This window comes from Talpa occidentalis, unplaced genomic scaffold, assembly GCF_014898055.3.
Source record: "Talpa occidentalis isolate TD23 unplaced genomic scaffold, MPIMG_talOcc4v2.1 talOcc4.17, whole genome shotgun sequence".
NCBI lineage: Eukaryota > Metazoa > Chordata > Mammalia > Eulipotyphla > Talpidae > Talpa > Talpa occidentalis.
In genome coordinates, this window is record NW_023601754.1 from 47,933,308 (window position 1) to 47,960,742 (window position 27,435).

At 60.8% G+C, this 27,435-nt stretch overlaps 2 protein-coding genes across 3 annotated transcripts; both read right to left on the reverse strand.

Annotated features, from left to right (window-relative positions):
• Positions 1 to 4,857: 4,857 nt before the first annotated feature.
• On the reverse strand, positions 4,858 to 10,578 carry LOC119248693 (sialic acid-binding Ig-like lectin 13). The gene is made up of 9 exons (XM_054697525.1): positions 10,524 to 10,578; positions 10,078 to 10,464; positions 9,608 to 9,877; positions 9,365 to 9,412; positions 8,629 to 8,922; positions 8,326 to 8,373; positions 7,591 to 7,884; positions 6,867 to 6,919; positions 4,858 to 5,040 (listed from the first exon to the last, which is right to left on the reverse strand). Exons 1-9 carry the CDS (start codon positions 10,567 to 10,569, stop codon positions 4,858 to 4,860), a joined length of 1,623 nt encoding a protein of 540 aa, XP_054553500.1. The 5' UTR covers positions 10,570 to 10,578.
• A 1,947-nt stretch (positions 10,579 to 12,525) lies between these two features.
• On the reverse strand, positions 12,526 to 19,132 carry LOC119249694 (sialic acid-binding Ig-like lectin 13). 2 transcript variants are annotated; one of them, XM_054697353.1, is made up of 8 exons: positions 19,022 to 19,132; positions 18,594 to 18,962; positions 18,124 to 18,393; positions 17,880 to 17,927; positions 17,148 to 17,438; positions 16,665 to 16,755; positions 16,338 to 16,416; positions 12,526 to 14,534 (listed from the first exon to the last, which is right to left on the reverse strand). In XM_054697353.1, exons 1-8 carry the CDS (start codon positions 19,083 to 19,085, stop codon positions 14,349 to 14,351), a joined length of 1,398 nt encoding a protein of 465 aa, XP_054553328.1. In that variant the 5' UTR covers positions 19,086 to 19,132; the 3' UTR covers positions 12,526 to 14,348. The 2 variants fall into 2 exon arrangements, with proteins under 2 accessions (XP_054553328.1, XP_054553327.1); XM_054697352.1 differs by having other exon boundaries at positions 12,526 to 14,579.
• Positions 19,133 to 27,435: the final 8,303 nt, after the last annotated feature.

Sequence of the window (27,435 nt, forward strand, 5' to 3'; positions counted from 1 at the left end):
GAACTTCGCACACCCTGTGTGTGCCAGGCCCGGCCCTGCATAGAGACCTTTCTCCTCCCTGGTCACGGAGGGCTGGTGGGGCAGGAGGACCCACCTGCGGCTCTCAGCTCCCTGCACAGGGGGATGCAGGCCCTGCAGAGTGTCCCCAGGGGTGACCCCCTGGTGTGGGCTCAGGAGAGGGCACCTGTAGTCGTTAGAGATGGGTGATGTCCCCCTCTGGCCTCGGGGGACATCTGCTTTCAGGGGAAGGGGTAACTGGGGGGCTGCCTTGGATCTGTGCTTGAGATGGTCCCTGATGACGGAGGGTCACAGAGGCCATTGCAGCTGCTGTGGCTTTAGGAGGAGAAGGTTGTCCAGGCAGGGCCTGTAGGGACCCCACTGCTCTGTGGCCTCAAAGGTGGGGCCCCAGGAGGGACAGGCTGGATAGTTTGGGGCCTGGATTCTGAGGGGACCTGGTGGTCATGGGGCCTCCTGACCTGGGTGCACTGCCCCAGGACCCCGGTGTGACTGGCTGGCCAGACCTGAGGCTCAGTCATCATCATCTCATCACAGTGTGACGTTGGGGATGGCCGGCTTTGGTGTCAGGTAGCCCGGGCCCTTGTCCCCGCCAGGCCTCAGTGTCCTCGGCTGTCACAGGGAGGATCCCAGTTCTCCCCTGGCCTGGGGAGAGTCCCACGTGAGGGTGGGGTGGTGCTTCCCACAGACTCGGGGTGTCTTCCTGGGGTCGGGGTCAGTCCCGCCCTTCCCCTGGCCCTGAGGCCTGTGGCTTGGTGTGTCTGGGCCTTGCAGCTTCTCTGGCACAATCAGACGCAGTAACAGCTCGTGCTCATGCTGAGGGAGCCTCTGTTTCCTCTGGGGACCCGCATCTCTCACAGTTAGAGCAGCACAGCCCCGGGGTCTGGGGCTTAGAGTTCTCTGTGGCTTCTCCCGCAGGGCAGGACGGGTGGAGGGGGCGAGGCCAGGTGAGAAGACGCATCTCCTAAACAGGTGCCATGTGGGGAGCGACACGTGTTGACTGGTTTTCTGTGCAGGCCCAGAGCTCGGCCAGCCCAGGTCCCCAGAGTCACGCCCGCTGTGGGGAAGGTCACCGACAGGTGATTCTAGAGCCGTGGTGCTGGGGCCCCGGGCTGAGGGTGAGCACCGGGGAGTTGGTGCCCGTGGCACTGAGGCCAACCCTGTCCAGGAGAAGCGGGGGTGCACCCCTGCCACAGGCCCAGGGCGCCGCACAGGTCATGTTCCCTGCCCGGCCAGACTGCAGGTCCCTGGAGGTGCACGTCTAGCCTGTGGGTCAGTGCTGGGGGGACAGACACAGCCTAGAGCAGGACCTGAGTGTTCCTCGGGGCAGCCTGTGTCAGGCCGTCGGCCCCACCCACCCAGCCCATGTATGTCCACTGCCTCCTCCCAGCTTTGAAGCAGGGGATCCCCTCCAGTTTTGCCCTGAGGTCCCTTAGGACCCCTCCTAGACCCCGTTCCGCACCTGTCTCTTAACAGGGAGCTGCAGGGTCTGAAACGACCCCATATACCTTCTCCCCCGCGAGAGGCAGTAGGTCCCCTAGTCCACCCCGGGGCGTCCCTGATGTCCATGGAGCGTCACGGTTCTCTGAACTCCAATGAGGGGACTCAGCCCTGGGTCTCATCCTGCACCCCCCGATCTGGATGTCGGGGCTTTCCCCACCATGTCAGCCTGAGACCTTCTGCTTTCCCAGACCCTGTAGCCGCCGCTTCTTTAAGGCAGCCAGGGCTCAGGGCGTTTCCCACAGCTGGCGTGGAAGATGCTGGAACAGGTCAATTTTAGCTCCCGCTCTCAAGTGGCTCTGACGTCACCCCTGTTCTCCCCCTGCAGACTCTCAGGCCGGTGGCGCAAGAGAAAGTGTCCCCGTGTGCACGTGTTTCCAAACCAGAGTCAGTGGAGAACGTTCCTTCCGTCTTCCCAGCATAAAGAGTTTCATGTGGTCCTTGGGTCATGAGGACAGAGTCTCCTGCCAGTGAAACGTCACTGTGGCCTGGTGATTGGTGCCCCATGTGTGGGTTTCACCGGAGATTCATATCAGCTCCATTGGCTGGAGATTTCTGTGAGTTTTTGTGGTGTTTCTTTCATGAGCTTTACCTTTTTGTTTGAAGATTTATTTATGCATACAAGAACTTGGGGTACAGGCTATAGGAGCAGGAGGGAGAGAGGATTCACAAGACACAGAGCAGGGAGCAGAACAGGCAGAAGGACCGAAATCCCCTGCCGAGGGGAGCAGCGGGGAGTCAGGAGAGGTCTGCTGCGCCTTGTGGGCAGCTCCCTGGCTGGGGATGGAAGTCGAGCTGCAGCGGCTGCAGACAGCCTCATAGGTTGCGCCTTCACCCCTGCGCCCCCAGGGAGGCCCCAGACCTTGTGTTGTTCAACAGGAACCATGCCCGTGGGGCTGAGGTTGCACAAAACGTCAGAATCACTCTATGGCCATTTACAGTAGATGAGCTCATTATTTTAATATTTATATTAATATTTCTATTAAAATATTATATAATTAAATATTATATTTTTAAATATTATTTTTAAATATTTTAAAATATTATATAATATTGTTAAATGTTATATATATTATATAAATTTTAAATATTATATATAGTATATAAATATTATATAATTATAATATATTATATAATTATATAATTATATATTATATAATTATTATATAATTATATTTTTAAATATTATATAATTATATTTTTATATATTATATATTATATATTTTGTATATTATATTTTTAAATATTATCATATTTAATATATTATTATATTAATATATTATTAATAATATATTATATTAATGTATTATTATATTATAAATATTATTATATATTATATATTATATTTTTAAATATTATATTTATATTATATTTATAAAATATTATATTTATATTAAAACATTGCTTACTAGCTCGAAATTTAATGTCAGTAAAATTATTAATTTAGTATTTAAATTAAATATACAAATTAATTATGTTGTATATGTAATTATATTGTAACAAATTTTAGAAATGTAATTTAAATGTTAAAATACTATTTTTAGTTACTTTAAATTTAGATGCAGTAATGTTCCTTTTACCATGTTCCGGAATCTTCCCAGCATCCCAGGAAGGGCTGAAGCAGCTCACGCTGGTTTGGGCCCTGAGCATCCTGGTTGTGGCCATGGGGTGTTCAGCTTTGGCCAGGGGAGCTCCCAGCCCTGGGGGATGGGAGGAGGAGCTGACTCCCCCATTCAGGAAGGGGCCCCCTCAGTGATCTGTGGGAGGAGCAGCCAGAGACATGGGGCTGAGGGCTGAGACTGGGGTCCAGGCCAGGTCGGGGCCGTGTCCATGGCCGGGGTGTGAGGACACAGGCCAGACAGAGTGTGCGGCGGGGCCCGGGGCTGAGAGTCTGCAGGAAATGGATCTGATGGTCTGTGACAGACACACAAGTCACGTCGCGTGGGGAGTCTGAGCCTGAGCCTTGGGGTGCTCGTGGCGCCGGAAGACGTTCACCCCAACACCTTGTCCCTTCCCTTTTGTGCTCGAGGGCCGGGGAGCGTGACCGCTCGGCCTGGGGTAACTGTCTCCGCGTCCCCGCAGCCCCCACATGTTTCCACGCGGTTTGGCAGCTCCGCGAGCCGGTCCCCATCTGCACCCACACTCGCTCTCTCGCAGCAAACATTTTGGGGTGCTGAGGCGCATGCAGCCAGCACTGAGCGCGCTGACGTGTCCCCGCAGACCCAGCACGTCTGGTCCCGCCGTCACACCTCCGCCGTCTCGGGACCTTCTCACCGTCCTCCCCTGGGTCTCTGCCCGGGAACTGTGACTGGCGCCCGGCCCAGGCCTGGTCACCCCCAGCTGTTGCTTTGCTTAATTAGGGTGAACCTAACAACCTTTACCACCTTGGCATTTTCCAGTGTGTGGTTCGGGGGTAGCCAGAGGCCCACAATCGTCCCCCAGATTCCGGAAGGTTTTCATTTTGCAAAACTGAAAGGCTGAACCTCCACGAGCAGCTTCCTGTCCCCTCCCGGGTCTGCTCCAGCCCCGGCTCTAAGGGCTGGTTTCTTTGGGGTGGCGCTGGCCTGTCTGGGAGACTCATCTCACTTAGCCACATCCTCAACACTGGCGATCTCACCCCTACTTCTGTCCTTTTAGACACTGGGGAGGCCTCAGAGCCCAGCCCAGGGTTTATGTGCAAGTTTAGCTGGATGAGGAAACTGGTCTCCCCCAGAGTGTTACATTGGGAAATAGATGTAGGGTGTCCTTCCTGGTGGCCTAGGGGTTAAAGGCTCAGTGCTACCTCCCGGAAGGCCCACTGACTGAGTTGGCCTGGGCCTGAGTTTGATCCCTGGCCAAGGAGCTGACCCACAAGGTGCAGCAGACCTCGCCTGTCTCCCCGCTGCTCCCCTCAGCAGCGCATTTTAGTCGACGCGCCTGTTCTGCTCCCAATCTGTCTCTGGTGAGTCCTCTCACCCCCTCCATCTGGCCTACACCCCACATCTACACACACACACACACAAAATAGAAATAGAACATATTGTGAAATAGCAAGTTACTCAAACAGCCAAGCGGAAGGGCCGCTGGGCGGAGGCGGGGGGGAGCTGCCCAGTCGGCAACACGGGGTGCATTTCCCGCCTTGTGCACATGCGCCCACTTTACAGCGGAGGGAGCTGAGGCCGGAGAGTGACGGGGACGCGTGTCTAAGCGGCTGGGCTGGGCGTGACCCGGGAGCTCCGGCTCCATCTGTCCCAGGAGCCCCGAGCTCGCCTTTCTGACCTCGCTGAGGCGGCAGCTCTGCAGGGAGCGCAGGACCCGCTGTCCTCAGAGAGGCCTTTTTGGGGCTCCAGCGTCGGGAGAGGGTCAGGAGAGGGCGGCTCCTTTGATCTGGGCGTACTCGGAGGCCTCCTGGACCAGAAAGGCCCTGGGGTTTGCCTTGGGGAGCCCGAGGGAGGCGTAATGCAGCTCCTGCTCCTCCTCTGAGGGGGTCACCGCCGGGCCCCAGGGGTGCGGGGGGCTGTCAGACCAGGATCCGCCCTGGTGACCCTGAGAGGGAAGAGATAAGGCTCAGGGTCGGGAGAAGGGACCTGGGCTCAGGGGTGTCTGTTCCCTTATCCGTTCACACCCACTCCTGAGGGTCGTTCTCACTCACTCACCCACTCTCTCCTCTAGCAGGTTTGCCTCATAGTGATAGTGTTCTTACCACTAGCCCCCTGAACCTCCACCCCCTGCCTGGGTGATGTCACATTGCCCCATTTTACAGACATGCAGACACAGTGGCGTCCTGTGCCCCCACCACACAGACCTGACCTGGGCGCCTGCAGACCAAGGGGGGCGTCCCCTGATCCCCACACTCCACACAATCTTCTCTACTTGCAAATCGGGGTGTGAGGGTGATGCGAGGGTTGTGGGGGGGGGTTCTGGGGTCTGCAGTGGACGTGGCCTGTCAGGGCGGGCAGTGGGTGGGCACAGCCCTGTGACTGCTCCCCTGCCGGGCCCAGGGGGGTGAGTTGAAATGGGGCTAAAAAGACTCCGAGGCTCCAGCCCCCACGTGGGGAGGACGGGTCAGGACGGGACCCACAGGCACAGAGAACCCTCAGGGCCCTGCCCGGCCACAGGCTCCATTGTGGGGAGGGAGGAGGGGCTGCAGCTGGGCAGGGAGTCCCAGAGCCAGGGGCGGGAGCGTGACCCTGGGGGAGGCGCCGAGCCCCCAACTGTACCCAGGATCTCCAGGATAAGGGTAGGTGCCAGGTTCCCCGCCCCACCCAAGGGGGCTGGAGCTGAGCAGGGAGAGCTGGAGAGGAGCCTGGGGAGAAAGGAGGAAGATGGGGAGCAGGAGGGGCGGGGGAGCACGTGGAGCAGAGACAGTGAAGACTCTGAGCTTGTCTTGGTCCTGGGCGGGGTGACACAGATAGGGGGAGGCCCGTGGGGAGGGGACAGGGCAGCTGATCTGAGCCTCTTCTGTCCCTTCCCTGTGGTCCCCCAGCAGGGGCCCTAGATGCATGGCAGCCTCTCAGTGCCCTGCTCTGGGCTTTTACCCGCAGGGCACGGGTGACTTTGGTGCTTGACTTTAACCCTTTACTCTCTGTCCGTCTGGGCGGGGACTGACGGCGTTGGACCTCCTGTCCCTGCCGCTCTCCCCGCTGGACTGTGTTTGCCTCGATAGGGCGATGGCAGAACCGATGCCAGGCGGGCAGGGTCGGGGGAATCTGGGCGCCCCCTCCCTGCCGGGTGACACAGCCCCGCGTGGCGAGAGAGGACAGGACCTGAGGCGGGTCAGACGCGAGCTGCTGTGTCCGTGGCATCCACATGTTCCCACAGACTCTCCCCAGCAGAGGCGCCATCGCGGGCGGAGTTGGGCTGTGAGCGGGTGTGCGCCGGTGTGGGCACCACGGGGTGGGGTGTGGGTGAGGTCAGGACATTTGGGGGCGCGGCACAGACCAGACCCACAGGCAGGGCTTGTTTGTGGAGGGGAGCTGGGGCGGGGGGGGAAAGGCCAGGGACCCCGAGAGAACCCCAGGGCTCGGAGGGCTCAGTGGGGAAGGGGGGGAAAGAAAAGCTTTGCCCAGAGGGGCCTGACCTGGCCTTGGCGGGTCCTATGACGGTGTGAGGGAGGCTCAGTGTCTAGGTTGAGAGATCCAGGGAGGCCAGGGGAGGGATGGGGTGTAGAGGAGGGAGTCCTTTTTGCCTTGGAGCAGAGCCCCAGGCACAGCCCAGGAGGGTCCAGCTGACCTGAGCCCGCAGAAGACCCTGAGTCACTCACCCCGGGGGTTCTCCCTGCGGCCTGGGGCCCTGGCCTGCTCCCTGCTGTCTGCTCTGTCCCTTTCTTCCTGCAGAGCCTCACTCTGTGGAGGAGACCAGGCCTTTCAGACCTGCACGATGCCCCGGGAGCCTGAAGGGCTGTGGGAGGTGGGTGGGGGCGGCTCTGGGCAGAGACCCCAGAGCACAGACTCGCTGGGGCGTTTCAGCATCACAGCCCCTGACTCACCCCACAGGCCTCCATCACGGGTGTGGAGATGTGGAGTCTTCTAGCCCGTTCCTCCCCCACCCGAGCCCACTTGCAGGTCTTCAAGGGGACCCGGACTCACATATAAAAGACCAGGCCGAGCGCCAGCAGCGCTGAGACTCCTGCTCCCCCGACGGCCCCCAGAAGCACCCAACTCCTGGCTCCTGCTGGGCCTGCAACAAGGGGACCTGAGTGACCTCTGTCCCCTGGCAGTCACCAGACACCCAGAGGCTCACGCACGACCACCCACTTCTCTCCAAGACTTGTGCTCTGGGCCAATCTGCTAAGTGTGCAACCTCTGTCACCCCAAAGCCCTCCCAGCCATCCTAGGAGACCCTGAAATCTGGTGCCCCTTGGCCCTGATGAGGCCCCTCCCCCTCTCCTGTCCCCAGGAGCCCAGGTCAGTGTCCCTTCCCAGAGTAGCCCCCACTGGCCCCAGCTCAGGGAGGGGCAGCTGCAGAGCAGACCCTGGTGGTCCCAGGGCAGCAGGCACCCCGCAGCTGTGTGGGTGGGGTGCTGTGGTGTGATGGGGCATCAAGGCAGCCTCTCCTCTCCCTGGGCAGCAGAAGCCTCCGGGGGTGCTGACTCACTCTCCACAAAGAGACTCAGGGAGGCCTCCTGGGAGCCCAGGGGGTTCTGAGCGTGGCAGAGGAGTTTCCCGTGGTCCTCCAGGCGCACCCCGGCCAGCTCCAGCTCCAGGGTCTGGGGGTGCTCCCACGCGCCTCCCACAATGACGGGGGTTAGGCTTAAAGAGGACTTCACGGTCAGGTTCCCCTGCACCCAGGTCAGATTGGCAGGAGGGCTGCTGTGGACCACACAGGCCAGGCGCAGGGACTGGCCCTCCTGCACCGGGAGAGAGGAGCCGTTGCCCAGGGCTTCAGGTTCTGGAGAGAAAGAGATTTCAGGCCTTTATTAGGGGTTCACCATGTGAAGTTTGATCACCCCTCTGTGGCATTGTGTTCTGTAGCCCCTGCTGACTGAGGCCAATTTTTTGGTCATTATTTTAAAGAGTAAATTGTTGCAAGAGGGAGATCCTAAGGAGGTGGATAGATCTTAAGGAGCGTGTGGGCAGAATTGGGGAGGAGGAAGTCAAACTGGCATTGGGGATAAGCACATCATAAGGAAAGGGAGAGACCACAGGACACCCCAGGGAGCAGGGTCATCGGCAGGGGAGTCCTGGTGTGAGCTGAACCCTGTGGGTTCCCAACTTGCTGTCCTCCACCTTGCAAAGGCCTTTCTCCCATGTGTTCTCACCCCGGCTCTGCTCTGAAAGATCAAGACAGACCCCAAATCCCGCACAGATTAGAGATCAGCTTGCTCCCTACCTGAGCCTTCTTTCCTGATCACCCGGATAGTGAGGTTCTGGGGCGCATCTGGACAGACAGACAGAATTATTCTCCTTTATCTGGCCTTCCCCCAGGAACATGAGACATGGGAGGTATAGTCAGGGCCCATGAAGGCTGGTGCTCCTGACTCAGTGCCAGGCCCCAACCCACAGTGTGCCCAGGACACAAGAAGCACTGGGAGGGGTCAGCTCCCAGGAGCTGGGGTACTGTGGGGAGTGTTGGGGGCATCAGGGCAGCCTCTCCCCTCCCTGGGAAGCAGAAGCCCCGGGGGTGCTGACTCACACTCCACAGAGAGACTCAGGGAGGCCTCCTGGGAGCCCAGGGGGTTCTGAGCGTGGCAGAGGAGTTTCCCGTGGTCCTCCAGGTGCACCCTGGCCAGCTCCAGCTCCAGGGTCTGGGGGTGCTCCCACGTGCCAACCGCACCCACGGGGTTTAGGCTTGGAGAGGACTTCACGGTCAGGTTCCCCCTGAGCCAGGTCAGCCTGGCGGGAGGGCTGCTGTGGACCACACAGGCCAGGCGTAGGGACTGGCCCTCCCTCACTGGGAGAGAGGAGCCGTTGCCCAGGGCTTCAGGTCCTGAGAGAGATTTCAAGCCTTTATTAGGGTTCACCCTGTGAGGTTTGATCACTCCTGTGTGGCATTTTGTTCTGCAGCCCCTGCTGACTGAGGCCAATTTTATGGTCATTATTTTACATAAGTTGTAGCAGGAGGGAGATGCTGAGGAGGTGCATAGAGCATAAGGAACATGAGGACAGAATTGGGGAGGAGGAGGTAGAACTAGTCCTGGGGATAAGCACATCATAAGGAAAGGGAGAGACCATAGGACACCCCAGGGAGCAGGGTCACGGATTGGGGGAGTCCATGTGTGAGCTGAGAGCCCGTGGGGTTTCCCAACTCTGCTGCCCCCCCCCCACCGGCAAACGCCTTTCTCCCACGTGTGTTCTCCCCCCAGCTCTTCTTTGAGGGTAAGGACAAACCCCACTTCCCTCACACCTTTAGAGGTGACCTCGCTCCCTACCTGAGCCTTCTTCCCTGATCACCTGGATGGCCAGGTTCTGGGGCGCATCTGGACAGACAGACAGAATTGTTCTCCGTCAGCTGGCCTTCCCCCAGGAACATGAGACAGGGAGGATGCAGCCAGGGCCCTCTTCCCTCCTTCCAACAGGATTTGTGAGGCCCACACCCCAGACCCCACGTCTCCCTTTCCTACATCTGCTGCCCTGGGGACCCCTCGGGCCAGGCATCCGGGCCCCACACTCACAGGTCACGGTGAGCCGGACGGTGGTCTCTGTGCTCACACCCGCTGCAGGGAAGGTCACCCGGCAGGTGAGGCTGGAGCCGTGGTGCTGGGGCCCCGGGCTGAGGGTGAGCACCGGGGAGTCGGTGCCCGTGGCGCTGAGGCCGACCCCCCTCCAGGAGAAGGTGGGGAGTGTTCCCCTCTCACAGGCCCAGGGCGCCGCACAGGTGATGTTGCTGGGCCGGCCAGCCTGGAGGGGCCCCTGGAGGTGGATGTCCGGCCTGTGGGTCAGCGCTGGGGGGACAGAGAGGGCCTGGAGCAGGACCTGAGTGTCCCCAGGGGCAGCCTGTGTCAGGCCGCCCGCCCCCGCGCCCCCCGGGTCTTTTTCCCGCAGACCTTAGGGTCCCACACAAGGTGAAGACATTGGGCCCCTCCCAGCCTCTCCCGGGGCGCTCAGGACCCTCCTGTGAGTCCTTCCTCCACCCGGCCCTTACCTGTCACGGTTACAGAGAGTGGCTGATTCCCGTAACTATAACTCACAGGACCTCTCTCCACCATGAAGTAGTAGGTCCCCGTGTCCTCTCTCCGCGCGTCTCTGATGTCCAGGGAGCAGCTGTAGGTCTGGGGGTCCCCCAGCAGGTGGAAGCGACCCTGGGTTTTCGTCTGCATCTTACTAAGTGGGTGGTTTGTGGTCACTAGAATAAAGTGTGGACCCCAAGACCCTACCTCTTCTCTGTACCAGTAGCCGTAGGCTGGGCTGTGCTCACTGTAACCTCCTCTGGGGTAGGAGAAGTCGCAGGGCACGAGGGCGCACTGGCCCTCCTGCACCGTCACCCGCTCCTGCAGGCGCAACCAGGTTCTCAGATCCTGGGCCAGGGCCACTGCGGGGAGAGGATGGTCAGTGCAGCCCCCGCCCTGGGCCCTCCCCTCCCCCACTCACCTGCCCACAGCAGGGGCAGCAGCAGCAACAGAGGTGGCAGCAGCATGGGGGAGAGTCTGGGTCTGAGAGGAAGCCCCAAAAGAGCCCCAAGCTGGTGACTATGGTGTCTGACCACAGGGAGGAGCTTCCCACACTGTGCGCCAGGCCAGGCTGTGTGGACACTTCTCCTCCCGGGTCATGTGAGGGCTCGTGGGCAGGAGGACCTGCCTGCAGCTCTCGGCTCCCTGCGCAGCGGGATGCAGGCCCTGCAGGGGTCCCGAGGGGCCAACCCCCTGGTGTGGGCTCAGGAGGGGGCACCTGCAGGCCTTAGAGATGGTGGGGTCCAGGTGAGGGAGGAGGGGTTGATGAACAACCCCGGTCTTGGGGGCATCTGCTCCTTTCAGGAGGGGGGTTCTGGGGGTGGGGGTGGCTTTGCCTCTGTGCTTGAGAAACTCCCTGGTGCCGGAGGGGCTCGGGCTTGTTTCAGCTGCCGTGGCTCCTGGTGAAGGAGGTTGTCCAGGCAGGGCATGGAGGGACCCTGACTCCTCTCTGATCTCCAAGGTGGGGTCCCAGGATGTACGGGGTGGAGAGAATGGGGCCTGGACTATGAGGGGGACACGTTATTCCTGGAGCCTCCTGACCTGGGTGCTCTGCCCCGGACCCCACTATGACAGAGTGATCAGGCTGAGTCTCAGCCTGATCTGATGATGACATCACAGGTTGACGATGGAGACACCTGACTCTGGAGTCATGAGGGCCTGGCACTTGTCCTCACCAGGCCTTAGTGTCCTCGGCCGTCACAGGGAGGATACGAGTTCTCCCCTGGCCTGGGGACGGTACAACATGAGGGTGGGGTGGTGCTTCCTGAGCCTCGGGGTGTCCTCCTTGGTCAGGATCAGCCCTGCCTGTCTCTGGGCGCCTGTGTGCTTTGCTTGTGTGTGTCTAGGCGCAGGATGCCGGACAACTCCTGACAGGTCCTGTAACTACTTAGGCCAGAGGTGTGGGGGATTCACCAGAGACAGAGCGGGGAGCAGAACAGGCAGATCCACTGAAATCCACTGCTGAGGGGAGCAGCGCGGGGACGGGAGAGGTCTGCTGCGCCTTGTGGGCCAGCTACCCGGCCGAGACTTAACCCCTACACCACCAGGGAGGCTCCGCCATCTCTGAATTGTTCACCGTCTTGTAGACATTTTTTAACAAAGATTTATTTATGCATACAAGAACTGGGGTACCGCCCAGAGGTGCAGGGGGTCCAGACAATTCACCAGAGAAAGGGTAAGGAGCAGAATAGGCGGATCCCCTGAAATCCACTGCTGAGGGGAGCAGCGGGGAGACAGGAGAGTCTGCTGCGCCCTGTGGGTAGCCTCCTGGCTGGGGGTGGACCGCGCTGCAGAGGCTGCAGATGGCCTCACAGTGCTGTGCTGAACCCCTGGAGCCACCAGGGAGGCTCCGCCATCTCTGAATTGTTCACCGTCTGGTAGACATTTACCATGTCCCAGATTTGGGCCGTAAATTCTAATTTTTGGCCAACATTTTTAGGTGATTCTTCTTTTGCGTTAAAACAATGTAGAGTTTCAAGAATCCGGAGGAGACGGTGCCGGCTGACCTGGTCAGCCCCGGAGACAGACAATAAACATGTCGTCCGTGTAAGGAGGGGGGACCCCAGGGCCTTCGCTGCTGGCGAGGTCCAGTCCCCGGTCACCTGTCTCCACGGGGCTGCTGGTCAGGTTGTCGCCTGGTGACCACGGGTAAGGGGGGGGGTGTTAGTCCCCGGTCAGCGCCTGGTTCTCGGAGGAGCAATTGCCAAGTTGTAGAAATGCTCAGACTTCCCCACCCGCCGTCAGGGGGCCCGGACCCCCGTGTCCACCTCTGCTTAACACCCGACCTGGTGTCTTTAAACAGGGACAATCCCGGGGGTGCTGAAGCTGCCTAAAAAGTAAGAATCACGCTGTGTAAATTTACACTAGATGAAAATGTTATTTTAATATTTAAATTAAATTACCAATTTAGTTGTATGTGCAGTTATATTGTAATTAATTTTATAGATGTAATTTAAATGTTAAAATAGTGTTTTTAGTTACTTTAAATTTATATACAATAATTTTCGCTTTTATCAGGTTCTGCAATTCTCCCAGCATCCCGGGAAGGGCTGAAGCAGCTCACGCTGGCCTTGGGTCCTGAGCATCCTATCCTGGCCATGGGGTGTTGCACCTTGGCCAGGGGAGCTCCCAGCCCTGGGGGATGGGAGGAGGAGCTGACTCCCCCATTCAGGAATGGCCCCCTCAGTGGTTGTGGAGGAGCAGCCAGAGACACGGGGCTGAGGGCTGAGACTGGGGTCCAGGCCAGGTCGGGGCCGTGTCCATGGCCGGGGTGTGAGGACACAGGCCAGACAGAGTGTCCGGCGGAGCCCGGGGCTGAGAGTCTGCAGGAAATGGATCTGATGGTCTGTGACAGACACACAAGGCACGTCGCGTGGGGAGTGTGAGCCTGAGCCTTGGGGTGCGCGTGGGGCCGGAAGACGTTCACCCCAACACCTTGTCCCTTCCCTCTTGTCGTGCTCAAGGGCCGGGGAGCGTGACCGCTCGGCCTGGGGTAACTGTCTCCGCGTCCCCGCAGCCCCCACATGTTTCCACGCGGTTTGGCAGCTCCGCGAGCCGGTCCCCATCCGCACGCACACTTGCTCTCTCGCAGGAAACATTTTGGGGTGCTGAGACGCGAGCAGCCGGCACTGAGCACGCTGACGTGTCCCTGCAGACCCAGCACGTCTGGTCCCGCCGTCACCCCTCCGCCGTCTCGAGACCTTCTCAACGTCCTCCCCTGGGTCTCTGCCCGGGAACTGTGACTCCCGCCCGGCGCCCGGCCCAGCCCTGGTCACCCCCAGCTGTTGCTTTGCTTAATTAGGGGGGAAATCTAACAACCTTTACCACCTCGGCATTTTCCAGTATGTGTTTTTGGGGTAACCAGAGGCCCACGGTCACCCCCCTGATTCCGGAAGTTTTTCATTTTGCAAAACTGAAAGGCTGAACCTCCCCGAGCAGCTTCCTGTCCCCTCCCGGGTCCGCTCTGGCCCCGGCTCTAAGGGCTGATTTCTTTGTGGCCTCCTGTGGTGCCCCATGGGGCGCTGGCCTGCCTGGGAGACTCACCTCACTTAATGACATCCTCAACACTGGTGATCTCACCCCTACTTCTGTCCTTTAGATACTGGGGTGCTCTCAGAGCCGAGCCAGGGGCTTTATGGGCGTGTTTCCATGGATGAGGAAGGAAACTGTTCTCCCGCAGAGCGTTCCATTGAGAAAGAGATGGCTTCTGGGTGAAAGGCTCAGTGCTACCCCAGGAAGGCCCACCGAGTCGGCCTGGGCCTGCGTTTGATCCCCAGCCAAGCAGCTGACCCACATGGCTCAGCAGACCTCTCCTGTGTCTCTGCTGCTCCCCTCAGCAGCGTATTTCAGTGGATCCGCCTGTTCTGCTCCAAATTCTGTCTCTGGTCAGTTCTCTCACCGCCGCTCCCCCCACCTCTGGCCTACACCCCACATCTAAGCGCACACACACAAAATAGAAATAGAACATATTGTGAAATAGCAAGTTCCTCAAATAGCCAAGCAGAAGGGCTGCGGGGGAGGGGGGAGCTGCCCAGTCAGCAACACGGGGTGCATTTCCCGCCTTGTGCACATGCACCCACTTCACAGCGGAGGGAGCTGAGGCCGGAGAGTGACGGGGACGCGTGTCTAAGCGGCTGGGCTGGGCGTGACCCGGGAGCTCCGGCTCCATCTGTCCCAGGAGCCCCGAGCTCGCCTTTCTGACCTCGCTGAGGCGGCAGCTCTGCAGGGAGCGCAGGACCCACTGTCCTCAGAGAGGCCTTTTTGGGCCTCCAGCATCAGGAGGGGAACAGGGGAGGGTGGCTCCACGTTTGACATTGACCTGGGCGTACTCGGAGGCCTCCTGGACCAGAAAGGCCCTGGGGTTCGCCTTGGGGAGCCCGAGGTTGGCATAATGCAGCTCCTGCTCCTCCTCTGAGGGAGACACCGCCAGGCCCTGGAGGTGAGGGGGACTGTCAGCCCAGGATCCGCCCTGGTGACCCTGACAGGGACGAAATAAGGCTCCAGGTCAGTCTCAGTCTGGAGAAAGGAGCTGTGCTCAGGGTTGTTTGTTCCTGTGTCTGTTCACACCCAAGCCTGAGGGTCCTTCACTCACTCACACACTCACTCACACACTCACTCACACACTCACCCATTCTCACCTCTAACAGGTTTTCTTCATAACAGCTTGTTATCACTAGTCTCCTGAACCCCTCACACCTGCCTGGGTGATGTCACCATCGCCCCGTTTTACAGACATGCAGACACGGGCACGTCCAGTGCCCCCAGTACACTGACCCAACCTGGGGTGCCTGCAGGTCAAGGGGGGCGTCCCCTGATCCCCACACCCCACACAAGCTTCTCTACTTGCAAATTGGGGTGTGAGGGCAGCGCAGGGGCCTGGGTGGGCCTGGGGTGTGCAGTGGATGTGGCCTGACTCAGGGCGGGCAGTGGGTGGGCACAGGCCTGTGACTGCTCCCCTGCCGGGCCCAGGGGTGTGAGTTGAAATGGGGCAAAAAAGACTTGGGGCTCCAGCCCCCGCATGGGGAGGACAGGATGGGACCCACAGGCACAGAGTCCCCTCAGGGCCCTGCCCGGCCACAGGCTCCGTTGTGGGGAGGGCAGGAGGGGCTGCAGCTGGGCAGGGAGTCCCAGAGCCCCAGCACGTGTGGGGAGTGAGGACAGGAAATGGGGTGGTCAGAACCCGGAGGCTGCTGTGCGTGTAACATCAGCGCTGTTTTTCACAGACTGACCGCAAAGACGTCACGTACCTCCAAAAAGCAAGTGATCGCGGGCAGAGTTGGGCTGTGAGCGGGTGTGCGCGGGTGTGGGCACCGCGGTGGGTGTGGGTGAATGAGTCACACGCCAGGGGGGCTGGTGGTGAGGGAGGCTGAGAGGGGACATGAGGCGGGGGCGGCGCAGACCAGGACCCGCAGGTGGGGATGTGGACAGAGTGTTGAGGAAGGAGAAGCCCGGGGGCGCCGAGGCCCAGCAGGGGTCAGGCTGCTGTGAGGGGGTCTGGGGGTGCAGGCCAGAGGGGGTTTGCAGGGGGAGCCAGTGCAGAGAATCCCCGGTTCTTCCAGACCTGCTGGTCACCCCAGAAGGAGTTAGTTTAGCGACAGGTGCAATTCCACAAAGGATGGGCCCCCAGCAGGAGCCTGTGTCAGTGCGGTCTCTGCCCTGCCCGCGGCAGCTCCTGCCCCCGCGGTGTCGTGTCCTTCCCCGGTGAGAGGATGCACCTGCCCCTGCGTGTCACTAGACCTGGCTGCCTGGTTGGACACTCCTCCGAGCCTCTGAAGGGGGAGCTCTGGGGAGACTCTCCTCCCAGAACCCGAGGACCCGGCTCTCTGACCCACCACCCGTGCGCCTGTCTGTCTGTCTGTCCTCCTGGGCAATGTGCCCGCGGGACAGTGATAGCTGTGGAGGAGGCTCTGGGTATTTCTGCCCCACCCGGATGTGGGGGCGGCAGGGTTTGGGGGAGGGGAATGAAGTGGGGTGATGGGATGAGGCCAGAGACCCTGGAGAGACCCTGAGGGCTCAGAGGGCTCAGCAGGGAAGGGAGGGGGAGAAATCCTTTTCCCAGAGGGCGCCTCACCAGGACTTAGGGGTGGGGAGGGCGGGAGCTGCAGGTCTCCAGGCTTGTGCTGCGGAAAGCACGGGAGGAAATGGGGTGGGGGATGCCAGGGAAGCCTCCTTCCCTGTAGGCCCAGCGCAGGCTCAGGTAGAGAGGGACCAGCCCCACCTGCAGGAAGACACTCACCCCGGGGGTTCTCCCTGCGGCCTGGGGGCCCGGCCTGCTCTCTGCTGCCTCCATCCCTTTCTTCCTGCAGCTCCTCACTCTGCGGAGGGAGACCAGGCCCCTCAGCCCCGCTGCTCGCCCAGGAGCCAAAGGGCTGTGGGGGGCAGGTGGGGTTGGCTCTGGGCAGAAACCCCAGGGACAGACTCGCTGGGGTGTTTCAGCATCACAGCCCCTGACTCACCCCACAGGCAGCCAGCCCTGGGCAGGAGATCTGGCCTCTTCCTGTCTCCTCCTCCCCCCACCCCTGCGCCCTCCCAGCCTTTGAGGTCTTCAAGGGTCCCGACTCACATGAAGAAGACCAGGCAGAGCACAAGCAGGGCGGAGACTCCTGCTCCCCCAATGGCCCCCAGAACCACCCATGTCCTGGCTCCTTGTGGACCTAACGCAAAGGGATCTGGGTGACCCCTGTTCCCTGAGCAGACACCAGACACCCAGGGGCTCACCCATGACCGGGAGAGCCCATTCTCTCCAGGACTTGTCCTCTGTGCCCCCATTGTCTGCGGATACAGCCTCCGTCCCCCCCCCCAAGAACCCTCAACAATCCACAGGGCCTCCCCCCTCTTGTCCCCAGGAGACAAGGTCAGTGTCCCTTCCTGGAGCAGCCCCCACCCGCCCCAGGGCAGGGAGGGCCAGCTGCAGAGCAGACTCCGGTCCCCCAGGAGCAGGAGGGGTGCCACTGCTATGTGGAGGGGGGTGCTGTGGGGGTGATGGGGGCATCAAGGCAGCCTCTCCCCTCTCTTCACAGCAGAAGCCCTAGGGGTGCTGACTCACTCTCCACAAAGAGACTCAGGGAGGCCTCCTGGGAGCCCAGGGGGTTCTGAGCGTCGCAGAGGAGTTTCCCGTGGTCCTCCAGGTGCACCTTGGCCAGCTCCAGCTCCAGGGTCTGGGGGTGCTCCCACGTTCCTCCCACACCGAGGTTGAGACTTGGAGAGGACTTAACGCTCAGGGTCCCCCGGAACCAGCTCAGCCTGGCGGGAGGGCTGCTGTGGACCACACAGGCCAGGCGCAGAGACTGGCCCTCCTGCACCGGGAGAGAGGAGCCGTTGCCCAGGGCTTCAGGTCCTGGAGAGAGATTTCAGGCCTTTAATAGGGTGCACCCGGTGAGGTTTGATCACCCACTCTATGTCATTGTGTTATACAGACTCTGCTGACTGAGGCCAATTTTATGGTCAATATTTTAAAAAGTAAGTTGTCCCAGAAGTGAGATGCTAAGGAGGTGGATAGATCATAAGGAGCATGAGGGCAAATTGGGGTGGAGGAAGTAGACCTGGTACTGGGGACACGTACAGCATCAGATAAGGAAGACACAGTAGGACACCCCAAGGAGCTGGTCTTTGGCAGGGGAGTCTGGGTATGAGCTGAAGAGCCCATGGGGGTTCCCATCTCTGCTGCCCCCACTTAGCAAAGTCCTTCTCCCATGTGTGTTCTCAGACCCCAGCTGTTTTGAAGGCTCGAGACAGACCCCACATCCTTCCCACCTTTACAGGTCAGCTTGCTCCCTACCTGAGCCTTCTTCCCTGATCACCTGGATGGTCAGGTTCTGGGGCGCATCTGGACAGACAGACGTAATTGTTCTCCGTCAGCTGGCCTTCCCCCAGGAGCATGAGACATGGAGGATATGGCCAGGGGCCTCTTTCCCTCCTCCTGGCAGGATCTGTAGGGCCCACATCCCAGACCCCGTGTCTCCCCTTCCTATATCCACTGCCCTGGGGACCCCTCAGGCCAGGCGTCCGGGCCCCACACTCACAGGCCACGCTGAGCCGGACGGTGGTCTCTGTGCTCACGCCCGCTGCAGGGAAGGTCACCCGGCAGGTGAGGTTGGAGCCGTGGTGCTGGGGCCCCGGGCTGAGGGTGAGCACCGGGGAGTCGGTGCTTGTGGCGCTGAGGCCGACCCCCGTCCAGGAGAAGGTGGGGGGTGTCCCCCTCTCACAGGCCCAGGGCGCCGCACAGGTGATGTTGCTGGGCCGGCCAGACTGGAGGGGCTGCTGGAGGTGGATGTCCGGCCTGTGGGTCAGCGCTGGGGGAACAGACACGGCCTGGAGCAGGACCTGAGTGTCCCCAGGGGCAGCCTGTGTCAGGCCGCCCGCCCCCGCCCAGCCAGGGTCCTCTCCCCACGGATCTCAGGGTCCCTCACAAAAAGAAGACATGGGTCCCCTCCCAGCCTCGCCCAGGGTGCTCAGGACACTCCCTTGTGTCCCTTCAGCACCCAGCTCTTACCTGTCACCAGTACAGAGAGCTGGTGGTTCATAAAATCATATAACACAGAACTCTGTGTCTCCACCCTGAAGTAGTAGGTCCCCGTGTCCTCTCTGCGCGCGTCTCTGATGTCCAGGGAGCAGTTGTAGGTCCGGGGGTCCCACAGCAGGTGGAATCGCCCCCGGGTCACCTTCTGACCCAGGCGGTTTGTGGCCACTGTATTCCAGGACATTCCCCTTTTCTTGAACCAGGAGCCATAGACTGTGCTTCCCGCAGTGTAACGTGGCCCAGGGTAGCCGCCTACGCAGGGCAGGAGGACGCACTGGCCCTCCTGCACCGTCACTCGCTCCTGCAGGCGCAACCAATAACTCTCCTCCTGAGCCAGGGATCCTGCGGGGAGACGAGGGTCAGTGCGGCCCCCAGCCCCGCCCCTCCCGTCCCCCACTCACCTGCCCACAGCAGGGGCAGCAGCAGCTGGGGCAGCATCACGGGGAGAGTCAAGGATCTGGGCATCACAGGCTGACGAAGCCGCGACGGAAGCCCAGATGGGGCGGTCACGAGTTGGCTGACCACAAGGAGGAACTTTCCACACTCTGTGCGCCAGGCCAGGGCTGCGTAGACACTTACTTCCCCTCGGTTACGTGTGGGCTCGTGGGGCAGGAGGACCCACCTGCAGCTCTCAGCTCCCGGCACAGCCAGACAGAGTCCCTGCAGGGACCCCCGGGAGGCCGACCCAAGTGTGGGATCAGGAGGCGGCACCTGCAGGCGTTCGAGATGGTTGAGTCCGGGTGGGGAAGAGGGGGTGATGAAGGACCCCGGCCTCTGAGTGCATCTGCTCTTTTCAGGGAGGGAGTATCTGGGGTGAGGCCGGGGCGACCTTGCGTCTGTGCTTGAGAAGGTCCCTGTTGCCCTAGGGGCTCAGAGGCTGATTTTGCTGCTGTGGCTTCAGGTGGAAGAAGTTGTCCAGCAGGGCTTGTAGGGACCCCACTGCTCTGTGAGCTCCAAGGTGGGGTCCAAGGAGGGACAGGCTTAGGAGACCTGGTCTGAGGAGGACATGGTGGTCCTGGGGCCTCCTGACCTGTCCCTGCTCTGCCTCAGGACCCCAGCGTGACTGGGTGAAGCAGCTCACGCCGGCCTTGGGCCCTGAGCATCCTGGTCATCAGCCTTGGGGTGTTGCACCTTGGCCAGGGGCCCTCCCAGCCCTGGGGTGCGGGAGGAGGAGCTGACTCCCCCATTCAGGAATGGCCCCCTCAGTGGTTGTGGAGGAGCAGCCAGAGACACGGAGCTGAGGGCTGAGACGGGTCCAGGCCAGGTCAGGGCCGTGTCCATGGCCGGGGTGTGAGGACACAGGCCAGACAGAGTGTGCGGCGGGGCCCGGGGCTGAGAGTCTGCAGGAAATGGATCTTACGGTCTGTGACAGACACACAAGTCATGTCGCGTGGGGAGTGTGAGCCTGAGCCTTGGGGTGCTCGTGGGGCCCGAAGACGTTCACCCCAACACCTCGTCTCTTCCCTCTTGTTGTCGTGCTCGAGGGCCGGGGAGCGTGACCGCTCGGCCTGGGGTAACTGTCTCCGCGTCCCCGCAGCCCCCACGTTTCCACGCGGTTTGGCAGCTCCGCGAGCCGGTCCCCATCCGCACCCACACTCGCTCTCTCGCAGCAAACATTTTGGGGTGCTGAGGCGCGCAGCCAGCACTGAGCGCAGTGACATGTCCCCGCAGGCCCAGCACGTCTGGTCCCGCCGTCACACCTCCGCCATCTCGGGACCTTCTCACCGTCCTCCCCTGGGTCTCTGCCCGGGAACTGTGACTCCCGCCCGGCGCCCGGCCCAGGCCTGGTCACCCCCAGGTGTTGCTTTGCTTAATAAGGAGAAAAACTGGGCCTCCCTGGTAGTACAGTGGATTCAGCCTGGTGCTGTGAAGCTGTCTGCAGCCTCTGCAGTACAGGTTCAAGTCCCGGCCCCCCGGGGAGATTCCCATATAGCACAGCAGACCTCTCCTGCCTCCCCGCTGCTCCCCTCAGCAGTGCATTTCGTCAGTCTGCCTGTTCTGCTCCCTGCTCTGTCTCTGGGGAATTCTCTTACCGTCCCATGCCTCTGGCCTGTACCCCGGTTCTTGAATAAATAAATCTTTAAAAACAAAATTAGGAGAAAAACTAACCACCTTTACCACCTCAGCATTTTCATGTGTGGTTCGGGGTTAACTAGAGGGCCAGGGTCGCCCACCGGATTCCGGAAGGTTTTCATTTTGCTAAACTGAAAGAATGAATCTCCATGAGCTGCTTCCTGTCCCCTCCCGGGTCCGTTCTGGCCCTGGCTCTAAGGGCTGGTTCCTTCGGGCGGTGATGGGTGTCTGGGGGATGCGTCTCATTTAGCAATGTGCTCCACACTGACGCTGTCACCCCTACTTCTGACCTTTTAGAACTGGGGTGATCTCAGCAGCCAGCCTGGGGGGTTATGTGCATGTTTAGCTGGATGAGGAAACGTGAGCCCCCAGAGAGTTACTTCTAGAAATAGATTCACGGGACCCCCCCTGGTGGCCTAGGGGTTAAAGGCTCAGGGCTTCCACCGGGAAGGCCCACTGTGACGGCCTGGGCCTGAGTTTGATCCCCACATGACACAGACCTCGCCTGTCTCCCCGCTGCTCCCCTCAGCAGTGGATTTCAGTGTATCCGCCTGTTCTGCTCCCCACTCTGTCTCTGATGAGTCCTCCACACCCGGCCCCCCCCATCTCTGGCCTACAGCCCAGTTCTTCTAAACACACACAAAAAAATAGAAATAGTTTCACATTGTGAAATCCATCACATTCCTAATATAGCCAAGCAGAAGGGCCGGGGGAAGGGGAGTTGACCAGTCAGCAACTCGGGGTGCATTGCCCGCCTTGTGCACATGCGCCCACTTTACAGCGGAGGGAGCTGAGGCCGGAGAGTGACGGGGACGCGTGTCTAAGCGGCTGGGCTGGGCGTGACCCGGGAGCTCCGGCTCCATCTGTCCCAGGAGCCCCGAGCTTGCCTTTGTGACCTTTGTGACCTCGCTGAGGCAGCAGCTCTGCAGGGAGCGCAGGACCCGCTGTCCTCAGAGAGGCCTTTTTGGGGCTCCGGCATCGGGAGGGGGAGGGGAGAGGGTCTATGTTGGGGTTGACCTGGGTGTACTCAGAGGCCTGGAACAGAAAGACCCTGGGGCTCGCCTTGGGGAGCCCGAGGGAGGCGTAATGCAGCTCCTGCTCCTCCTCTGAGGGGGACAACACCTGGCCTTGGAGGTGCGGGGGGCTGTCAGCCCAGGGTCCGCCCTGGTGCTCCTGAGAGGGACGAGATAAGGCTCGGGGTCTGGAGAAGGGACCTGGGCTCAGGGGTGTCTGTTCCCGTGTCCAGTCACACCCACGCCTGAGGGTCCTTCACACGCACACACTCACTCACACTCAGACACTCACTCACATACTCACTCACACTCACACCTTAACATATCCCCATGATCTCCTGTCCCTGGTCTGAACCCCCACCTCCCTTCTGGGGGACACTGATGGCGGCTCCTGGTGACACCCCGGGGAGGGTCCCAGGGGCAGGAGCACAGGCGGGAACGAGCTGCAGAGGGACGTGTGCGGAGGCGCAGCCCCGGGGGGACCCCGAGCCTGGGGTCACCGGACAGTCCCGGGCCCCTCAGATCTACCCGGGCAGCCCCAACATAGAAACCACCCCGAGGCCCGGCCCAGGGAGCACGGGAGGAGCAGGAGCTCATGCTGCACACGGAGGAGCCCGAGGCCGAGGCCCTGGAGAGGCAGCGCCCGCCCTTCTCTGCGCCGCCTCCGCCCTGGCCCTGTGATCTGATGCCCTGCCCTGTGGGGGTGCCCAGCCTCTCTGCCTGGGGGAACTCCCCGCAGCTGCTGAAAGGGGAGCTCTGGGGAGACTCTCCTCACAGGACCCGAGGACCCGGCTCTCTGACCCCACATCCGTGCGTCTGTCTGTCTGTCCTCCTGGGCAGTGTGCCCGCGGGACAGTGATAGCCCTGCAGGAGGCTCTGGGTATTTCTGCCCCACCCAGATGTGGGGGCGGCAGGGCTGGGGCTGAGTGACAGCTGTTGGGGAGCTGCTTGCAAGAGCTTGTTCAGGGAGGGGGTCTGAGGGGGGAGAGGCCAGGGACCCAGAGAGAACCTGGGGCGCAGAGGGCTCAGGGGGGATGAGGTGGGGTGGGAAAATCTTTGCAAAGAGGGGGCCTGACCTGGACTTGGCTCCCGGGAGGGGGTGAGGGAGGCTCAGTCTCTGGGTCAAGAGCTCAGGGAGGCCAGGGGAGGAACAGGGTGTGACCAGGGAACCCTTTTTGCCCTGGAGCAGAGCCCCAGGCACAGCCCCAGAGGTCAGGCTGACCTAAGTCTGCAGAAGACCCTGAGTCACTCACCCCGGGGGTTCTCCCTGAGGCTTGGGGGCCTGGCCTGCTCCCTCCTGCTTCTGTGAGTGCTTTTCTTCCTGTTTCTCTTCATTCTGCGGGGGAGACCAGGCCCTTCAGCCAGCTGCTCCCACGGGTACTGGGGAGGCTGCTCTGGGCACAGACCCCAGGGGTCAGACTCGCCCTCATCCCTGGCGGAGAGCTTTGGAGTGTGCCCCTCCTTGCCCCCCACCCCAGCCCCCTCACTGCCTGTGAGGGCTTCAGGGGACCCCGACTCACATGAGGAAGACGAGGCCGAGCAAGATGAAGGCTTTGGCGCCCAGTCCCACCAAGGGCCCCAGAAGCCCCCCTGTCCTCGCTCCCGCTGCGCCTGCAGACAGAGGCCTGGGTGACTCCTGCCCTGAGCAGACACCAGGCCCCCAGGCTGCTCCTCTCCCAGGCCCGGGAGCACCCGCTTCTCTCCAGGGTCTGGGGGAGAATCGGGTCAGACCAGAGGGGCCCGGGTGAGGGAATTCTCCAGAGACCGGGTGAGAGCAGAAAAGCTGGGCTCATGGAAATGCACTTGCTGAGAGAGGGGAGGCGACATGGGGGGACTGCAGGCAGAACGTGACTCGAGGCTCTGTTGTGCTCCAGACATCATGGCCTGTTGGGGTGACTGGTCCTGGGGTGCCCCCTGGAGATGATGGTCCTGGAAGATCAGCCGCCCCGTGTCCTGATACCAGGGCAGCCCTAACCACTCCCCTTATCCTTTCAAACTACATGGGCAAGGAAGTGGGTTTGGGTTTTAAATTGATAGAGACATCCAGGACTTGTCCTCTGTCCCCCACCTCTAGGGAACAGCCTATGCCCCACCCCAGAACCTACAGAGGCCCTGAAGACTGGTGACCCCTCGCACAGGCAGACCCTTCCCTCGGTGTGCCCAGGACTCAGGAAGCGCAGGGAAAGTCCAGCTCAGGGCATGGGGGTGCTGTGGGGATGAGGGGGCATCAGGGCAGCCTCTCCCCTCTCTGTGCAGCAGAAGCCCCGCGGTTGCTGACTCACTCTCCACAGAGAGACTCAGGGAGGCCTCCTGGGAGCCCAGGGGGTTCGGAGCGAGGCAGAGGAGTTTCCCGTGGTCCTCCAGGCGCACCCTGGCCAGCTCCAGCTCCAGGGTCTGGGGGTGCTCCCATGCACCTCCCGCACCTAAGGTGTGTAGGCTTGGAGAGGACTTCACCGTCAGGCTCCCCCCGACCCAGGTCAGCCTGGCGGGAGGGCGGCTGTGGACCACACAGGCCAGGCGCAGGGACTGGCCCTCCTGCACCAGGAGAGGAGCCATTGCCCAGGGCTTCAGGTCCTGGGGAGAGAGAAGGTAAGTCCAGGCTCTGACTCAGGGTCACCCTGAGGTTTGATCACCCCCTCTGTGGCATTGTGTTCTGCAGCCCCTGCTGACTGAGGCCAACTTTGTGGTCATTATTTTATTTTATTTTATTTTTTTTTTTTTTTAAACAGAAGTCATTCTTTTTTTTTTTTTTTTTTTTTTTTTATAGAGGCATGCTTTATTTATTTGTTTGCTGGTTTGTTTGTTTGTTTTGTTTATACATGCACTGGGTACAGTCAGAAGCGCGGGAGGGTGAGAGAATTCACCAGAGCCAGAGCGGGGAGCAGAGCAGGCAGAAGGACCGAAGGACACTGCTGAGGGGAGCAGCGGGCGGCAGGAGAGGGCTGCGCGCCATGTGGGACCCTCCTCCGGTGGCCGGGGAGCAGCCGGGGATCGAGCCGGCACCGCAGAGGCCGCGCGCAGCTTCGCAACCCAGCGCTCAACCGCTGCGCCACCGGGGAGGCCCCATTAAAGAGTAATTTGTAGAAGGAAGAAGATCCTGAGGAGGTGGATAGATCATAAGAAGCATGAGGGCAGAAATGGGGAGGAGGATGGAGTCCTCACACTGGGGACATGCTCTTCTTCAGACAAGGGAAGGACCATCGGACACCCCATGGAGCAGGATCTGGTTGGGGAGCCCTTGTGTGAGCTGGAAAGCTGTAGGGATTCTCATCTCCGCTGTCCGCCAGTAGATTCAGGCCTTTCTCCCATGTGTGTTCTCAGACCCCAGCTCTGATTTGAAAGGTGGGACAGACCCCAGTTCCCCCACTGGGGGAGAGAGGTGACATTGCTCCCTACCTGAACCTTCTTTCCTGATCACCTGGATGGTCAGGTTCTGGGGCGCATCTGGACAGACAGACAGAATTGTTGTCCTTCACTAGGCCTTTCCCCCAGGAACATGAGACATGGAGGATACAGCCAGGGGCCTCTTTCCCTCCTCCCAGCAGGTTCTGCGGGCCCACACCCTAGACCCCGCGTCTCTGCTTCTTACATCTGCTGCCCTGGGGACCCCTCAGGCCGGGCGTCCGGGCCCCACACTCACAGGCCACGCTGAGCCGGACGGTGGTCTCTGTGCTCACGCCCGCTGCGGGGAAGGTCACCCGGCAGGTGAGGCTGGAGCTGTGGTGCTGGGGCCCCGGGCTGAGGGTGAGCACTGGGGAGTCGGTGCCTGTGGCTCTGAGGCCGACCCCCGTCCAGGAGAAGGTGGGGCGTGCCCCTCTCACAGGCCCAGGGCGCCACACAGGTGATGTTCCTGGGCCGGCTGGACTGGAGGGGCCCCTGGAGGTGGATGTCCGGCCTGTGGGTCAGCACTGGGGGGACAGACACGGCCTGGAGCAGGACCTGATGTCCCCAGGGGCAGCCTGTGTCAGGCCACCCGCCCAGGGTCCTCTCCTCATGGATCTTAGCGTCCCTCACAAGATGAAGACCTGGGGTCCCTCCTGCACCCAGTCCTTACCTGTCACGGTTACAGAGAGCTGGTGATTCATGTAACTGTTTCACAGGACCTCTCTCCACCCTGAAGTAGTCGGTCCCCGTGCCCCTCTCCGCGCGTCTCTGATGTCCAGGGTGCAGTTGTATTTCTGGGGCTCCCCCAGAAGGTAGAAGCAGCCCCGGGTCTCCTTCTGCTCCTCATAACCTGGGCGGTTTGTGGCCACCGGAGCAACCTCGGTACCCCGAGACCCTCTCCTGTTCCTGAACCAGTGGCCGTAAGCTGGGCTTCCCTCAGTGTGACCTGGGCTGGGGTAGGCAATGTCGCAGGGCACGAGGACGCCCTGGCCCTCCTGCACCGTCACCCGCTCCTGCAGGCGCAATCAGAAGCCCCAGTCCTGAGCCAGGGCCCCTGCGGGAAGAGGATGGTCAGTGCAGCCCCTGTCCCGGGCCCTCCCCTCCCCCACTCACCTGCCCACAGCAGGGGCAGGGGCAGTGGTGGCGGCAACATCAAGGGGAAAGTTCCGGGTCTGAGTGTCACAGGCTGACGAAGCCCTGATGGAAGCCCAGATGGGGTAGTTAGAAATGAGCTGACCACAGGGAGGAGCTTCCCACACTGTGCGCCAGGCCTGAGCTGTGTAGACACTTCTCCTGGGTCACTGAGGGCTCATGGGCAGGAGGACCCGCCTGCAGCTCTCGGCTCCCTCACAGTGGAGGGAAGGCCCTGCAGGGGGTCCTGAGGGGCGGACCCCTTGGTGTGGGCTCAGGAGGGGCCGCCTGCAGGCGTTAGAGATAGTGTTGTCCTGGTGAGGGAGGAGGGTTGATGAAGACCTCCGGCCTTGGGGGGCATCTGCTTCTTTCAGAAAAGGGGGTACCTGGGGGTGGCCTTGCCTCTGTGCTTGAGAAGGCCCCTGATGCCTGAGGGGCTCAGAGGCCATTGCAGCTGCTGTGGCTTTAAGTGGAGGAGGCTGTCCAGGCAGGGCCTGTAGGGACCCCACTGCTCTGTGAGCTCCAAGGTGGGGCCCTGGGAGGGACAGGCTGGATAGTCCGGGGTTTGAATTCCGATAGGGACCTGGTGGTCCTGGGGCCTCCTGACCTGGGTGCTCTGTCCGAGGACCCTGGTGTGATGGGCCGACTAGGCCTGAGGCTCAGTCATCATCGTCATCAACATGAAGCGTGATGATGGGGACGGGGCTCTTGAGTCAGGAGGGCCGGGCCCTTGTCCTCGCCAGGCCTCAGTGTCCTCAGCCGTCACAGGAGAATCTCAGTTCTCCCCTGGCCTAGGGACAGTCCCACATGAGGGTGAGGTGGTGCTTCCCGAAGACTCGGGGTGTCTTCCTGGGGTCAGGGTCAATCCTGCCCTTCCCTCAAGCCCCGAAGGCTGTGGGTTGGTGTGTCTGGGCCCTGCAGCGTCTCTGCCACAGTCAGACCCTGTAACTGCTCGTGCTTATGCTGAGGGAGGCTCCCTTCCCTCTGGGGACCCGCATCTCTCACAGTTAGAGCCCCACAGATGCAGGGTCCGGGGCTTAGAGTTCTCTGTGGCTTCTCCCGCTGGACAGGTGGAGAGGGGCGAGGCCAGGTGAGAAGACGCATCTCCTAAACTGTGTCTTCAGGTCCCATGTGGGGAGCGACAGGTGTTGACTGGTTTCCTGTGCAGGCCCAGGGCTCTGCCAGCGGCGGGCTTCCCTCCTGCGCACAGGCGG

Bases quoted from the DNA above. Each gene is read 5' to 3' on its own strand.
- LOC119248693 (XM_054697525.1), bottom strand. From the start codon at position 10,569: ATGCTGCTGCCACCTCTGTTGCTGCTGCTGCCCCTGCTGTGGGCAG. The intron at 8,923-9,364 runs GTAGGGAGCGAG...AATCTCTCTCAG, and splicing joins GATCAGGGAAGAAGGCTCAG to GACCTGAAGCCCTGGGCAAC. The intron at 8,374-8,628 runs GTGAGTCAGCAC...CTGTCTGTCCAG, and splicing joins CCTGAGTCTCTCTGTGGAGT to ATGCGCCCCAGAACCTCACT.
- LOC119249694 (XM_054697352.1), bottom strand. From the start codon at position 19,085: ATGCCCAGATCCTTGACTCTCCCCGTGATGCTGCCCCAGCTGCTGCTG. The intron at 17,928-18,123 runs GTGAGTGTGGGG...CTGTCTGTCCAG, and splicing joins CGTCCGGCTCAGCGTGGCCT to ATGCGCCCCAGAACCTGACC. The intron at 16,756-17,147 runs GTGAGTCAGCAC...CCTTTGCGTTAG, and splicing joins CCTGAGTCTCTTTGTGGAGA to GTCCACAAGGAGCCAGGACA.